Source organism: Thamnophis sirtalis, unplaced genomic scaffold (assembly GCF_051295495.1).
Source record: "Thamnophis sirtalis isolate CommonGarterSnake01/CBP01778 unplaced genomic scaffold, rThaSir2_p1.2 scaffold_13, whole genome shotgun sequence".
Lineage (NCBI taxonomy): Eukaryota > Metazoa > Chordata > Lepidosauria > Squamata > Natricidae > Thamnophis > Thamnophis sirtalis.
In genome coordinates, this window is record NW_028261393.1 from 5,019,546 (window position 1) to 5,036,432 (window position 16,887).

At 46.6% G+C, this 16,887-nt stretch overlaps 1 protein-coding gene across 2 annotated transcripts; it reads left to right on the plus strand.

Moving 5' to 3' along the window:
• The first annotated feature begins 12,879 nt into the window (after nt 1–12,879).
• On the plus strand, nt 12,880–16,326 carry LOC148042918 (uncharacterized). Of its 2 annotated transcripts, none has more exons than XM_087727057.1 (4): nt 12,880–13,037; nt 14,330–14,413; nt 15,390–15,461; nt 16,153–16,326. In XM_087727057.1, exons 1-4 carry the CDS (start codon nt 12,971–12,973, stop codon nt 16,263–16,265), a joined length of 336 nt encoding a protein of 111 aa, XP_087583183.1. In that variant the 5' UTR covers nt 12,880–12,970; the 3' UTR covers nt 16,266–16,326. The 2 variants fall into 2 exon arrangements, with proteins under 2 accessions (XP_087583183.1, XP_087583182.1); XM_087727056.1 differs by having other exon boundaries at nt 12,881–13,037; nt 15,384–15,461.
• Nucleotides 16,327–16,887: the final 561 nt, after the last annotated feature.

Consider the following 16,887-nt stretch of genomic DNA (forward strand, 5'->3'; position numbering starts at 1 on the left):
AGTGGCCAAGCGTCTGAATTTGGCTCACGTGACCATGGGGAATGCCGTAAGTGTCATGTTAGTCTGCCTCCTAGTGGCCATACCCGGATCTGCAACCTTTGAAAAAAAATGGCCATAAGTCCCTTGTTGTAACTTTGAACCGTCACTAAACAAACGGTTGCAAATCAAGGACTACTGGTAGTTGTTATAACCATTGATAGAGTCGATAGAAATATCTGGATTCGGGGGGGAAAAACTGATTAGGGATTAGGTGGTCCCTTTAAAATTTAAATCAACGGGACTACATAGAAATATAGAAATAATCGCCATATTTTTTTGTATGTGATGTTAGTCTGCCTCCTAGTGGCCATACCCGGATCTGCAGCCTTTGGGGAAAAAAAACCTTCCTTTCTTAAGAGTTTCATTTTTCTCTTTTCAATTCAGAGTAAATCGTTCTGAAACTCCCTTTTTAGGACTCTCTAATCCCTTAATCTGAGGAGAGAGGGAGGGAGAGAGGGAGGGAGGGAGGGAGAGAGAGAGAGAGAGGGAGGGAGAAATTTTGGGGGATTTTGGGAAGGTCGTCACTGTGAAAAATGCTCATGAGTCACTTTGGCCATTGTCACTTTGAACAGTCATTAAATGAACTGTTGTAACACGAGGACTACTGCTCTTAAGGCAGGGTGTGCCTTATTCGTCAACTATTTCTTTGGGCTAAAGAATGGGAATAAAAAGGCCTCCGATAATGAAAATAATTATATGTGAAGAATGAGGACATTCCCACAGGCGAAAATATAATTAGAAAAATACTAGAATGTTTGGAGATGGATAGGTTGACATTAAAAATAAAAGACAAGGAAAAATCTGATTATTTTTTTTAACATGGGACTTGTGTTACCAGTGGTTAGATAAAAGAGGTGGAAATGAGAAGATAAAAGATGATTGCTATGTGTAAGTAAATGATGAAAGATTACTACTACATATAAGTAAACATTATTACTATTATAATGTAAAATGATATTATGTGATATGATATATGATACATGATATGGTATGGTATAGTATTAGTTATAGTGTGGTATGGTATGATTATAATGTAAAATTATAATGTAAAAATAAGGAACGTGGTGGCTCAATGGCTAAGATCCTGAGCTTGTCGATCAGAAAGGTCGGCAGTTTGGCAGTTCAAATCCCTAGCGCCACATAACGGAGTGAGCTCCCGTGACTTGTCCCAGCTTCTGCCAACCTAGCAGTTCGAAAGCATGTAAAAATGCAAGTAGAAACATAGGAGCCACCTTTGGTGGGAAGGTAACAGCGTTCCATACGCCTTTGGCATTTAGTCATGCCGACCACATGACCACGGAGATGTCTTCGGACACCGATGGCTCTTCGGCTTTGAAACGGAGATGAGCACCGCCCCCTAGAGTCGGGAACGACGAGCACGTATGTGCAAGGGAAACCTTTACCTTTTTAATAATGTAAAATAATATTAGTAGTAGTAGTACTTTGTATAAGCAATTGACTCAGACAATACACTGTTCATTAAGCACTTATGTATATTAAAGAAAAACTGTATAAATAAAAAATATTTTTTTAAAAAAGAAATAATTATATGGATGCACTCTTTTTCCGCTTCCTTTTACTGGGGGAAATAAAACCTGGCATGGCTGTGCCACACCAGGACAAAGAATTAGGACTTCCGGCAGAGAAACTTAGCAGAAGGAGGGAGTAGGTTTATTTCAGGGGTGGGTTCCTCCCGGTTCGCACCAGTTTGTGCGAACCGGTTCGTCGGTGAACCCGGAAGTAATTAACTTCTGGAACGCCGGTACCACTCCTGGCCCCTGTCGCTGGGTGCCTGCAGGGTTTTTCTTTTTAAAAAACGCCTCTCCGGATGCGTGGCACAACAAAACCGCGGTCGTCTAAAGTGCGCCCGATTAAAGCGCGTCACTGACATCATCAGCAGCGCGACGACAAGGACCGCAGAGAAAAAAGGGCGCTTTAAAAAGCGCTTTTAAAGCAAGCCGATTCACGTAAAGGTAAGAGTTAGGGTTAGGGTTAGGGTTAGGGTTAGGGTTAGGGTTAGGGTTAGGGTTAGGGTTAGGGTTAGGGTTAGGGTTAGGGTTAGGGTTAGGGTTAGGGTTAGGGTTAGGGTTAGGGTTAGGGTTAGGGTTAGGGTTACGTTAAGCGTTAGGGTTAGGGTTAGGGTTAGGGTTAGGGTTAGGGTTAGGGTTAGGGTTAGGGTTAGAGTTAGGTTTGGGGGGTTAGGTTTAGTTTTACGCGTTAATTTTACCTTTACCGCTCACAGCGTGCTTTTTTCGTCGCGCTGTGATGACGTCAGGTACGCGGTTTCGTCGAGCGCGCTTTAGACGACCGCGGTTTTGTGGTGGAACCCTCCGGATGATCTTGAAAACCTGCAAGGTTGCTTTGGAAGGGGACAGATGAGCAGCATTTCCCCCTGCCCCCCTCCCCGGGAGCCTGCAGCCTTAAAGCAAGCCACTCCCATCCAGTCACATGGGCAGTAAGCCACTCCCACAAAGGAGGCCATGCCCACAGAGTAGGTTCGAACAATTTTTGAAACCCACCCCTGGTTTATTTGCTCTGTTTTAAAGACAGACAGACAGACAGACACACACACACACACACACACACACACACACACACACACTCTGCAGCCTTAAAGCAAGCCACTCCCATCCAGTCACATGGGCAGCAAGCCACTCCCACAAAGGAGGCCACGCCCACAGAGTAGGTTCAAACAATTTTTGAAACCCACCCCTGGTTTATTTGCTCTGTTTTAAAGACAGACAGACACACACACACACACACACACACACAGACAAACTGAGACAGTACTGAGTCAGAGCAATTGTAGCAGCAGCTATCAATAGCTTTGTAATGCGAAAAGTATGTGCCTTATCTGAGCCCACTTTGTTTGCTTTAAAATAAAGGATCTCTCCTGATAGGATTATCTGGGTTTCGGGTTCGTTTGTTTTAGTGCTTGGGGAGGGCGGTGGTTTCCCCCCCTTAAGAATATTCTGGGTTTGAAGCTAAGGAGTGCCGTGCACAGATACATATGCCACATTGTGCAATGATATATTTTGAAAAGCAAAAGTAGCAGTGCCAAATCTTGTCTTTGCCATAGCTGCGGCCCGTTGATTACGCCAGTGAAAATGGTAGTGAAAAGCCAGGCCGGTATTTTAAGTTTGCCGTCTCTCTTTGCCAAACGCGCTGGCTGAGGCTGAAAAAGAAGGGAAGAGGGACCAGTCTTACAAACGTCATGCGCGATAGGCTTTTGTGGCGCAGTCATCCCATATATCCACCCTTTCAACAACCCCGCCCTGGATTTCGCTGTATACTGCACGACTCCACTGCTCAAGTTCCACTTGTGTTTGAGTGTGCACAAGGGTGCTTTCATTTTGAGTGTGTGCTTTTTGGTTCAATAGGACACATCTGCTTCGGCCCGGTCAGTTTCCCCGCAAAAGAGCCTCCTACCCCTTCCAAAAGCGAGCTGGTTGACTACTGGCTGGTCATCAGGAGATTGGTGAATTCTAGTCTCACCTCAGGCATGAAAGGTGGCTCGGTGACTTTGGGTCGATTACCAGGAGACTGCGAGTTCTAGTCCCTCTTAGGCGTGAAAGCTGGCTGGATGATTTTGGGCTAATCACTCGGTGACCGTGAGTTCTAGTTCCTCTTAGGGATGATTCATGAAAGCTGTCTGGGTGACTTTGAGCCAATCACCAGGAGCCTGTGAGTTCTAGTTCCTCTTAGGTATAAAAGCTGTCTGGGTGACTTTGAGCCAATCACCAGGAGCCTGGGAGTTCTAGTCCCTCTTAGGCATGAAAGCTGTCTGGGTGACTTTGAACAAATCACCAGGAGCCTGGGAGTTCTAGTCCCTCTTAGGCGTGAAAGCTTGCTGGATGACTTTGGGCCAATCACCAGGAGCCTGGGAGTTCTAGTCCCTCTTAGGCGTGAAAGCTGGCTGGATGATTTTGGGCTAATCACTCGGTGACCGTGAGTTCTAGTTCCTCTTAGGGATGATTCATGAAAGCTGTCTGGGTGACTTTGAGCCAATCACCAGGAGCCTGTGAGTTCTAGTTCCTCTTAGGTATAAAAGCTGTCTGGGTGACTTTGAGCCAATCACCAGGAGCCTGGGAGTTCTAGTCCCTCTTAGGCATGAAAGCTGTCTGGGTGACTTTGAACAAATCACCAGGAGCCTGGGAGTTCTAGTCCCTCTTAGGCGTGAAAGCTTGCTGGATGACTTTGGGCCAATCACCAGGAGCCTGGGAGTTCTAGTCCCTCTTAGGCGTGAAAGCTGGCTGGATGATTTTGGGCTAATCACTCGGTGACCGTGAGTTCTAGTTCCTCTTAGGGATGATTCATGAAAGCTGTCTGGGTGACTTTGAGCCAATCACCAGGAGCCTGTGAGTTCTAGTTCCTCTTAGGTATAAAAGCTGTCTGGGTGACTTTGAGCCAATCACCAGGAGCCTGGGAGTTCTAGTCCCTCTTAGGCATGAAAGCTGTCTGGGTGACTTTGAACAAATCACCAGGAGCCTGGGAGTTCTAGTCCCTCTTAGGCATGAAAGATGTCTGGATGACTTTGGGCCAATCACCAGGAGCCTGGGAGTTCTAGTCCCTCTTAGGCGTGAAAGCTGGCTGGATGATTTTGGGCTAATCACCAGGAGCCTGGGAGTTCTAGTTCCTCTTAGGTATAAAAGCTGTCTGGGTGACTTTGAGCCAATCACCAGGAGCCTGGGAGTTCTAGTCCCTCTTAGGCATGAAAGCTGTCTGGGTGACTTTGAACAAATCACCAGGAGCCTGGGAGTTCTAGTCCCTCTTAGGCATGAAAGATGTCTGGATGACTTTGGGCCAATCACCAGGAGCCTGGGAGTTCTAGTCCCTCTTAGGCGTGAAAGCTGGCTGGATGACTTTGGGCCAATCACCAGGAGCCTGGGAGTTCTAGTTCCTCTTAGGTATAAAAGCTGTCTGGGTGACTTTGAGCCAATAACCAGGAGCCTGGGAGTTCTAGTCCCTCTTAGGCATGAAAGCTGGCTAGGTGAGCTCACCAGGAGCCTGGGAGTTCTAGTCTCTCTTAGGTGTAAAAGCTGTCTGGGTGACTTTGAGCCAATCACGAGGACCCTGGGAGTTCTAGTTCACCAGGAGCCTGTGAGTTCTAGTTCCTCTTAGGTATGAAAGCTGTCTGGGTGACTTTGAGCCAATCACCAGGAGCCTGGGAGTTCTAGTCCCTCTTAGGCATGAAAGCTGGCTGGATGACTTTGGGCCAATCACCAGGAGCCTGGGAGTTCTAGTCCCTCTTAGGCGTGAAAGCTGGCTGGATGACTTTGGGCCAATCACCAGGAGCCTGGGAGTTCTAGTTCCTCTTAGGTATAAAAGCTGTCTGGGTGACTTTGAGCCAATAACCAGGAGCCTGGGAGTTCTAGTCCCTCTTAGGCATGAAAGCTGGCTAGGTGAGCTCACCAGGAGCCTGGGAGTTCTAGTCTCTCTTAGGTGTAAAAGCTGTCTGGGTGACTTTGAGCCAATCACCAGGACCCTGGGAGTTCTAGTTCACCAGGAGCCTGTGAGTTCTAGTTCCTCTTAGGTATGAAAGCTGTCTGGGTGACTTTGAGCCAATCACCAGGAGCCTGGGAGTTCTAGTTCCTCTTAGGCGTGAAAGCTGTCTGGGTGACTTTGAGCCAATCACCAGGAGCCTGGGAGTTCTAGTCCCTCTTAGGCGTGAAAGCTGTCTGGGTGACTTTGAGCCAATCACCAGGAGCCTGGGAGTTCTAGTCCCTCTTAGGCGTGAAAGCTGTCTGGGTGACTTTGAGCCAATCACCAGGAGCCTGGGAGTTCTAGTCCCTCTTAGGCGTGAAAGCTGTCTGGGTGACTTTGAGCCAATCACCAGGAGCCTGGGAGTTCTAGTCCCTCTTAGGCGTGAAAGCTGTCTGGGTGACTTTGAGCCAATCACCAGGAGCCTGGGAGTTCTAGTCCCTCTTAGGCGTGAAAGCTGTCTGGGTGACTTTGAGCCAATCACCAGGAGCCTGGGAGTTCTAGTCCCTCTTAGGCGTGAAAGCTGTCTGGGTGACTTTGAGCCAATCACCAGGAGCCTGGGAGTTCTAGTCCCTCTTAGGCGTGAAAGCTGTCTGGGTGACTTTGAGCCAATCACCAGGAGCCTGGGAGTTCTAGTTCCTCTTAGGCGTGAAAGCTGTCTGGGTGACTTTGAGCCAATCACCAGGAGCCTGGGAGTTCTAGTCCCTCTTAGGCATGAAAGCTGTCTGGGTGACTTTGAGCCAATCACCAGGAGCCTGGGAGTTCTAGTCCCTCTTAGGCATGAAAGCTGGCTGGGTGATTTGGGGGCCAGTCCTTCCCTCCCAGCCCAACCTACTTCACAGCGATGTTGTTGCGAGGAAAAGAGGAAGAGGAAGGAGCATGACATATGTTCACTGCCTTGTGTTGTCTATAATAAATTTAAATTTAAAAAATACGATGCATTTTTCTTAGTGTCAGCCCTGGAGACATTTTTCTCCTGGCACCTTCAGGGCTGCCACAGTGGAGATGAGTCCAGCTGTGGGAATGGCAGAAGGGAGGTAGAGATAGCTGGGGGATCATCACCAAAATAAGTGTCTTTCCTCCGAAAACCAAGGACTTTTCCACCAACTGACACTTAAACTGTGACTTGATGGGACCACGTGATGGGCTGCCCAGGCAGGGGAAGGAAAACTTTACATTTAACTGGGGGTGGGAATCCAAGGGGGGGTAGAGTTGTGCCAATATGGCATGCCTAATAAATCTATACTTTGAGGAAGACGCCTGCCTTGGAGTTTTGATTCCGTTGGGTGTGTTACTGGGAACCCTGACACTTAAGATAAAAGTAAATGTAAAATATATGTAAACACATCCCGACTCTAGGGGGCGGTGCTCATCTCCGTTTCAAAGCCGAAGAGCCAGTGCTGAGCAGTTTGATGAACTGGTTGTTGGAAGAAATCATTAGGACAGAGAACCGGTTATTAAATTATTTGAATCCCTCCGTTGGATCAGAGCCTAATTTCTGCATGGAGGAGCTAAAGGGAATAGGTATAATTCACCTTTGAGAAAAGAAACGAAGAGGAAATATGGTATTGTTTTGGAAAAACTCGAAGGGATGTACTATCGAAGGCAGCCAAGACATTATTATTCCAAAATCTTGGGCATGAAATAAAGGATTTAAATTACAAGATGGCAGATTTCGATAACAATTGCACATTCAGAAGTACTAGCTGCCCAGGAAGGTTGTAGGCTTTCATTCATTCGAACATGTCATTTATTTGGGACACTGGAGTTGTGAAGTTGGATTCCTGCACTAATCTGTAAAAAAGATTCTATCCAAAATAAATTGAAGTGAAACCATTTTTAAAAATTCTATGCACAATACTTTGAAATATATTGTGCATAGAATTTTTAAAAATAGTTTTACTTCAATTTATTCTGTGTGGAATAGTTTGAAATGTTTTACTTCAATTTATTCTGTGTGGATTCCTTTTTTTTAAATTGTCTTAGACTATTTAAAAAAAGATTCTGTCCAAAATACAAAATACCAGCTGCAGATATTCACTTAAGAACTGTGGCAAGAAAGGTGGCATAGTGACCAAAGTTACAATGGCATTGAAAAAAGTGACTGATGACCATTTTTCACACTTAGCGACCATTTTCACACTTAGCGACCGTTGCAGCATCCTCATGGTCACGCGATCAAAATCTTGATGTTTGGCAACAGTTACAATTTATATTTGTAAATTGTAGTTATGTTGAAATAAAAAAAATATTACAATACTATTTTTGCATTGTATGAAAATTTTTGTTGCTCCGTATAAAATTTTTAATCAAGCCCACCCCCACCCACCCCCCAGTCAAATGTCTCTCTTTACCAATCTGAAAATCTGGTCACCTTAGGTAAAGGTTCCCTTTGCACGTATGTGCTAGTCGTTCCCGACTCTAGGGGGCAGTGCTCATTTCGGTTTGAAAGAGATGAAGAGCCAGCACTGTCCGAAGACGTCTCCATGGTCATGTGGCCGGCATGACTCAACGCCGAAGGCCCACGGAGCGCTGTTCCCTTCCCACCAAAGGTGGTTCCTATTTTTCTACTTGCATTTTTACCTGCTTTCGAACTGCTAGGTTGGCAGAAGCTGGGACAAGTAACCGGAGCTCCCTCTGTTATGCGGCACTAGGGATTCGAACCGCTGAACTGCTGACCTTTCTGATCGACAAGCTCAGCCACTGAGCCACCACGTCCCTCTCCTGACACTTAATAGGGTAGCAGCTAGAGAGCTAGAATGGAAAGGCTGATCCTTATCAGCTGCGAACCTGGGTTTGGTTACCTTAAAAGTTCCCCAGGTCACCACTTGAAAGAAGAATCAAGAAAATACTTGCAAATTCCCCTTTTGTTAAAAGACAGATTCCTTCTCTTATAGTCAACACTTCCCAAAATACACAGACCAGCCTCATCTATTTTCCTCCGGGGCACCTGATCACACAGAGATTGTCCTCGGAGGAACTCTGTTCCTCTAAAGGAGTGGGGCAAGAAAAGGTTGTCTTAGCAATCGTCTTTCTCCTCCGTCCTTATCTGAGAACTTCTGCTGGCCCAGAGTCTTAGAGGACTTCGGTTCTGCTGTTTTGGCAAAATCATGGAGGTTGGACATCGTGCTGAAGGACAACAACTGTTCTTATCTTTGACAAAGGGAGAAAAAGGAAAACTGAATAATTGGAGACTGGGCATGTCCATACTGGACAAGAATCTTGTACAGTTTGGATGTAAATGGTAAACAGGGATTTGGAAAGGAGGATTAGAAAATTTTGGTATTAAATATTATGGATGTTTAGCTAGAATAGGATATGAGGATTTAATGTAAATGGAGGATTTTATAAATAAGTAAATGAAATGCCAGTATGTGGTTATGTATTAAATCCTGGTATATTTTAGAATGAAGGACGTTTAAATAACTATAGTCAAATAAAAGTGGAGGTATGATGATGGTAATATAATAAATATCCAAGTTACGATATTAGAATTAATATGAATTATATTTGATGACGGTGGAAGAGATACACAAAAGCCTTTTGTAACCAACTGATACACTTTCTACAGTATGTAAAGAAGGAGGATTTATATGTTTGTTTTGACAATAAAAATATATATTTTTTAAAAAGAATCTTGTACATTTGTGAAAAATTAGATAGGGTAGAGAAAAACCTACAAAGGAAGGAAGGAAGGAAGGAAGGAAGGAAGGAAGGAAGGAAGGAAGGAAGGAAGGAAGGAAGGAAGGAAGGAAGGAAGGAAAGATAGAAAGAAAAGGGAGGGAGAGAAGGAAGGAAGGAAGGAAGGAAGGAAGGAAGGAAGGAAGGAAGGAAGGAAAGATAGAAAGAAAAGGGAGGGAGAAAAGAACGGAAGGAAGGAAGGAAGGAAGGAAGAAAGAAAGAAAGAAAGAAAGAAAGAAGAAAAAAAGAAAGAAAGAAGAAAGAAAGAAAGAAAGAAAGAAAGAAAGAAAGAAAGAAAGAAAGAAAGAAAATGGAGGGAGGGAGGGAAGGAACGAACAAACGAATGAATGAACAAATGAATGAATGAACTATATCGGGCAGCCACCAAAAATGTCACACTTTTTTCGTGGATTGTAAATTTTTAAAAAATCAGTAAGTAAACCTTGAAGAATTACTGAAGTGATACAATTAATGTCCCGTGCAACATTTATTAAAAAAATAAACCATAACAAACAAAATCTATTGAGTTGTTTCTATGATATCAAAAAGATGCATCCATCTTTGAAAATAGGGTCAAAAATCTCCACTGTATTTGTAAATACTAACAAGCGAGAGAAAAAAAGAAAGATAAAACAATGAAAAGAATATAGAGAAGCATTTCATTTCTGAGCTTCCCTTCTTTCTGCCCCCAGAGATTTACAGTATTTTTTTTAACATAAACTTTCAAAAAACCATATCTGTTTGAAATTGCCTTGCCATGTGGTATCTGATATATACGGAAGCCATTCATAAATTTTGTTACACACCTGTTTTAAGATCAATGGATTTCAGAGCTGGCTTCTCTCAACTGGAGGAAGCATCTGGCTTGGGTTTAAAATTTCAACAGGGCAGGGTTTGGTTTGCATTGGGTGAGACTTTGGCAGTAAATCCTGGGGAATTAGGATGATAAATGGCTGCCAAGAAAAAAGTGACTGGACATGCCCATAAATCCATGCAGTGTTGAAAGAGATTTGACTTTTTCTATTGTTGCTTACACAGCTTAAATATTTCATGTTTAATTCCTGCATTGAATTCCCTTCCAAGATGAGGTTGAAGGTCCAACTATCTTCGAACTGAAAAGTTCTCCGGTCGGCGAAAAAGCTGCTTACTATCACCACCGTGTTCTTCGCACATAAGCATCCTTGTAATTCCGCTGGGACTTTTCGCCGACTGGAGAACGTACACTATATTGCCAAAAGTATTGGCTCACCCATCCAAATAATCAGAATCGGGTGTTCCAATCCCTTCCATGGCCACAGGTGTACCGTATTTTCACCCATATAACCCGCGGGTTATATGCGGTTTTTACATGCACAGCGCCCCCCTGCGGGTTATATGCGTGGGCGGGGTATACGGAAAATATTTTACACGATCGGAGGCTTACACGATCGGAGGCTTGCTTCTTTCTCCATTTCTTCCCCCACCCCGATCTCAGCTGTTTCCTTCTCCTCCGTTCCTTTCCTCTTCCCCAGCGTGCGCAGGCTTCTTTCTCCGTTTCTTCCCCCACCCCGATCTCAGCTGTTTCCTTCTCCTCCGTTCCTTTCCTCTTCCCCAGCGTGCGCAGGCTTCTTTCTCCGTTTCTTCCCCCACCCCGATCTCAGCTGTTTCCTTCTCCTCCGTTCCTTTCCTCTTCCCCAGCGTGCGCAGGCTTCTTTCTCCGTTTCTTCCCCCACCCCGATCTCAGCTGTTTCCTTCTCCTCCGTTCCTTTCCTCTTCCCCAGCGTGCGCAGGCTTCTTTCTCCGTTTCTTCCCCCACCCCGATCTCAGCTGTTTCCTTCTCCTCCGTTCCTTTCCTCTTCCCCAGCGTGCGCAGGCTTCTTTCTCCGTTTCTTCCCCCACCCCGATCTCAGCTGTTTCCTTCTCCTCCGTTCCTTTCCTCTTCCCCAGCGTGCGCAGGCTTCTTTCTCCGTTTCTTCCCCCCCCCATCTCAGCTGTTTCCCTTCTCTTTTACTCGTCGCGGGTTATATGCGTGGGCGGGTTATATGCGTGGGCGGGTTATATGCGTGGGCGGGGTATACGGGAAATATTTTACACGATCCGGAGAACCTGCGGGTTATATGCGTGTGCGGGTTATTTGCGTGGGCGGGTTATATGGGTGAAAATACGGTATATAAACTCAAGTACCTAGGCATGCAGACTGTTTTTACAAACATTGGTGAAAGAATCGGTCGCTCTCAGGAGCTCAGTGAATCCCAGCGTGGAAGTGTGATAGGATGCCACCTGTGCAACAAATCCGGTCGTGAAATTCCCTCGCTCCTAAATATCCCACCGTCAACTGTCAGTTGTATTATAAGAACGTGGAAGTGTTTGGGAACGACAGCAACTCAGCCACGAAGTGGTAGGCCACGTAAACTCATCCATGGTATTGGACCTGGGTACTTGAGAGACCGCCTGCTGCCAATTACCCCCAATAGACCGATTAGATCCCACAGATTAGGCCTCCTCCGAATTCCATCTGCCGGCCAATGCCGACTGGCGACTACCCGGAGGAGAGCCTTCTCTGTGGCTGCTCCGACCCTCTGGAACGAACTCCCCGTGGAGATTCGAACCCTCACCACCCTCCAGGCCTTCCGCAAAGCCCTTAAAACCTGGCTATTCCGACAGGCCTGGGGCTAAAGAGCTTCTGCCCCCCCCCCCTCGAATGATATGGTTGTTGCGTGTTTTAAATTGTGTACTCTTATGTTCGTCTTTTTATCCCGTCTGTACCCCTTTCCTTGACTGAATTGTGAGCCGCCCTGAGTCCCCTTCGGGGAAAAGGGCGGCATATAAATGAAATAAATCCAATCCAATCTAATCCAACATCAGTGTGCGACCTCACAAATGCGCTTCTGGAAGAATGGTCAAACAGTCCCATAAACACACGCCTGAACCTTGTGGACAGCCTTCCCAGAAGAGTTGAAGCTGTTGTAGCTGCCAAGGGTGGTGGACCGATGTCATATTGAACCCTATGGATTAGGAATGGGGGGTCACCTACAGTAAGTTCATATGCGAGGAAAGGCAGGTGAGCGAATACTTTTGGCAATATAGTGTATAAGTGGCCAGCGGCCAGCCGATGCTTCTTTGAGAGCGAGTATGCAAAGCTTCGAGGTGACAGGGAGACCAGTTCAGGGGCGTGGCCAGCCAGCCATCGCTACCAGTTCACCAAACTGGGCAAAATTTCCGCCACCGGTTCGGGCAAACCGGTGCGAACCAGCTGAATACCACCTCTGGGCTTGATGACCTACAAGATCCTTTCCAACCCTGTTATTCTGTTCTATGAAGTCCTCAACTTATGACCACAGCTGAGACCAACATTTCTGTTGCTAAGTAAGCTATTTATTAACGGTCAGTAAACTATCGTAAGTCAAGGACGACATGGGTTACCGTTGAGCCAGGGACTCATACCTATGCATTTGAATTCATTGCCAACCACAACTCTCCAAAAACCAATTAGGTTGTTTTTTTTTTAATTTTGAGTATTTGGACTCTACAGAAGGAAATTATTTGGCCGCCTCTGTAAATCGGTAACTATTAAGAGAGGATTACAGGAAGGGGGGGGGGGAGTTTGCACAATGGCTTGGGGATTGCCCTGATACGATTTTCTTATTTTTACGGAAGCCTTTTCTAGAAATATTACCGGCTGGGAGGAGAGATTAAAATGCAAACAAAAAAACTAAACAAAAAAACCAGTTTGGTTGGTTCAAGTAGTAGTGGCCACTGACAGACACAGCGAAGGACGTTCGCTATCTAAATGGTCCGATTCTTCATCTTTCTGGTGTTAGTGGTCCTCCTTGGCCTGGTTGGTTGCTCAGAAGAAGGTAAGAGGATTTGGAAAGGGTTCTTGGAGATGGTTGCGTGAGAAGGAAGGAGAGGAAGATCCCTGGACAAGCAGTCTCCCCTCAACACCATTTGGTTGGTCATTAAGCTGGAAGCTTTCAAGAAGAGACTGAAATGCCCACTGTCAAAAATGGTGCAGGCCATGATGTTGAACCTATGGCATACATGCCACAGGTGGCACACACGGAGCCATATTTTGTGGCACGCCAGCCAGCTGATTTTTTCACCCTTCTGGAGGGCCAGGAGTGGTTGCTTTCGCCCTCACCGGGCTTCAGGGAAGCCTCTGGAGGCTGGGGAGGGTGAAAAAGGGCCGAAAGAGAAGTTCGGGAAGGAGGGAGAAGAGGGGAAGGAAGGAGGGAGGAAGAGAGGGAAAAGAAGGAAGGAGAAGAGGGGAAGGAAGGAAGGAGGAAGAAAGAGAGGAAGGAAGAGAGGGAAGGGAAGGAGGGAGAAGGGAAGGAAGGAGGGAGGAAGAGAGGGAAAGGAAGGAAGGAGAAGAGGGGAAGGAAGGAGGAAGAGAGGAAGGAAGAGAGAAAGGAAGGAAGGAGAAGAGAAGGAAGGAGGGAGGAAGAGAGGGAAAGGAAGGAAGGAGAAGAGGAGAAGGAAGGAGGGAGGAAGAGAGAGAAAGGAAGGAGGGAGAAGAGGGGAAGGAGGGAGGAAGGAAGAGAGGGAAAGGAAGAAGAAGAGGGGAAGGAAGGAAGGAGGAAGAAAGAGAAGAAGGAAGAGAGGGAAAGGAAGGAGGAAGAGAGGGAAAGGAAGGAGAAGAGGGAAGGAAGGAGGGATGAAGAGAGGGAAAAGAAAGAAGAGAAGAGGGGAAGGAAGGAGGAAGAAAGAGAGGAAGGAAGAGAGGGAAAGGAAGGAGGGAGAAAAAGGGAAGGAGGGAGGGAGAGAAAAAATTGACACAGTGAATGGATCCATGTACCTTTCCTAGCATGGAAACTGTTTTTAATTTGGTAGCTGGAGGTAAAAGATTTGGTCTGCACTCCTCCGTAGTTCTGTCAGATCCCCCTTTTCTCAGTCCCCCCCCCCTTTTCTCACCTGTTCCCAATGGGACGGTGTGAAAGAAAGAGGGACGAACTGGGAAGATCGCCCCCAAAGGGGGGCACCCACCTCCTCCACCTGGGTTGAAGGGAGCGGGGACAGTGGGTTCATCCTTTCTCCAGGAGTGCCAAGTCCACAAAAATCTTCCTGAACCACGTCGTCGGTGGCTTCTGTTGTCCCTCGTAGCCCCTTCCAACCTGCTCTCTTGTCTTTCTCCTTTTGGGGGGGCGGGCAGATGGAAGGGACGGCGAAGGGAAAGAGAGTTTGCTGCGCAGGTCGAAACGAAGCAGGTTGGAGCATCCGAACTGCCCTTGTCCAGGTGAGCCTCGTCTTTTGATTTCCATCGGGGAGCGGGAAGAAAATTTGCCTGCAAGATCACTTTCGGTTTCTTCTGGCGCAAGGATTGTGTGGTTGTGTGTTCATAGGTTGTCTCCTTGGGGTTTTTTTTTTCTCCCTCTGTTCTTAGGGGCCTGGCTCAAAAGCAAACAAGCTTTGTTGTTAATCAGGGTTCCTCTTTTGAGGGTTGCATTTCTTCAAGGGGTGACCTCAGGGGTGGGACCGGTTTGGGCAAACTGAATGCTAGTTTTACATCTGATTCACCGAACTGGTAGTTGGAAGGACTGGCTGGCCCCGCCCGCCCCTCTCCTTCCCTCTAGGAGTCTCAACGCGGCCCGTTCATCATGCCAGGTAAGTGCAGGGCCTGTGTGGAGGCTTTGGGAGGGCAAAAAATGGGCCTCCAGAAGAGGGCCCATTTCCGGATCCCGGAGGGCCTCTAGAGCCTGGGGAGGCCATTTTCACCCCCTCCCCCGGAGGCTCAAGGAAAGCCTTATGAGCCTGGGGAGGGTGTAAACAGTGCCCCCCCCCCGATAGTGCAGGAGGCCCGAGTAGGCCATGCCCACCATGGCCACGCCCACCCAGCAAGAGCAGAGAACTGGTTGCTGAAATTTTTCAATCCCACCACTGAGTGATCTGTGGATCAGGAGGAGGTACCTCTTTTTCTTCCTCTGATGCGCCATGTTTTCTCTTCCTGACCTCCTTCCAATCATCTTCCTTTAATAATCCCTTGCGGGGTGGGGTCAGGGCAACTGAATGGAGCGAGAAGAGTGTTTCCTGGCTGGATGCCCTCCACTGTCGCCAGTATGGAGTTTTGTTCAGCAGATATATTCTCAGTGTGCCCAAAGAGAGAAATATCTGCCTCGACCTAGGATTGAACTCACGGCCTCCTGATGGCTTGTTGACTTCTAGGCCACCGCACCACCCTTCTAATGATGGTTCCTAATTGCTTTTAGATCTAGGTGGACTCCGACGCCCAAAGAGACGCAGCCCTGAGTGTCCCTGCGATGGATTCAGCTTACGTAGTTTGTCAGGTAAGACAATGCTCCTGGGTGTAACTCGTGTGAAAGTAAAGGAAGATGGGTCCCTGGGTGTAGCATTTTCGTAGGTGTGGAAGAAAGGGAGAAATCAGAAACTTCCCATCGGGATGTTTCTAGAACCCTGGCTTGTTTTAATTGTGTCCACCCATTAAAACCACTTTTTATGGGGCAGGATACTACAGATAGTAGTATCGACTTACAATTGAGCCCAGAAATGGCTGTGGCTAAGCGGGATGTCGGTTCAGTGAGTTTTGCCCCATTTGACAACCTTTATGGCTACAGTTGTTAAGTGAATCACTTCAGGTGAAAAGTGAGTGACACGGTTGTTAAATGAATCTGGCTTTCCCACTGAATTTGCATGTCAGAAGGTCTCAAAAGGGGATTGTGTAACACACACACACACCCCCGGGGACACTGCAGCAGTCATAAGTATGAGTAGCATGGGAAAACGGATTCCCTTAACAACCCGCGTTACTGACTTAACACAGCCGCCGTGGTTCACGTAACAACCGTGGCAAGACAGGGCGTACAACGGGACGAAGCTCCCTTATCAACGGTCTCGCTTAGCCGCAGAAATACAAGTTGTGGTCGTAAATGGAGGATTATCCTCTACCTTTCTGTCTCCAACTGACCGATTAAAAGATGCATTGTTTTATTTTATTTTTTTCCCCACGTTCCCTTTCAGAACATCGCAACCAACGTCATCCTCGCAAGAGCAAGCATCACGTGTCCCGTAAGAACAAATGTAGGAGGTTTTTGAAACACTGCGCTTTTCAAGGGATCCATGTCCCTTTATAGTTTATCCTGGTTTTCTCGGCAACACCCAAGGGGATTTTTTTTATCCAAGGTGCAATGTTGATTCTTGCGCCTTTCTGATTTTTTTAAAATATCCTTGTTTGCTCTACGTTGGTTGGAAATAAAGCTCCGAGTTTGGGGCCTTTGTGGGTGTGTGAATGGCCTGTGTAAAGAATTGTGTGGACAAATAAAAACAATAATGAAACTTGCTAGACGCCTGCTTCGCACATTTTGCAACCCCTTGTAAAACCCGGAGAGGTGCAGAAAATAAAGGCGTTCCAATGGGGAAAATTGTTTACAAATGGGAGCGAACCCTTTGCAAAATGCTAACCAAAAGATGGAGGTAAGTCTTCTACCAAAAGCAGAACAGAAAAGAATAATAGAGCTGGAAGGGACCCCGGAGGTCTTCTAGTCCAACCCCCTGATTAGGCAGGCAGGGAAAACATTTATCATTTCAGACAAATGTCCAGTCTCTTTGATGGGAAGCTGACTCAACCTTGAGTCGGTCAGGATCGAACTGCTGGCAATGGGCAGAGTTTGCCCGGAATGCTGCATTCTGTGCCCACCCTGTTAGTCTACATGATTTAATTTATAAAATTGGTTAATCCTGGTAAAAATATACGAA

Bases quoted from the DNA above. Each gene is read 5' to 3' on its own strand.
- LOC148042918 (XM_087727056.1), top strand. From the start codon at position 12,971: ATGGTCCGATTCTTCATCTTTCTGGTGTTAGTGGTCCTCCTTGGCCTG. The intron at 13,038-14,329 runs GTAAGAGGATTT...GGGGGCGGGCAG, and splicing joins GGTTGGTTGCTCAGAAGAAG to ATGGAAGGGACGGCGAAGGG. The intron at 15,462-16,152 runs GTAAGACAATGC...GTTCCCTTTCAG, and splicing joins CAGCTTACGTAGTTTGTCAG to AACATCGCAACCAACGTCAT.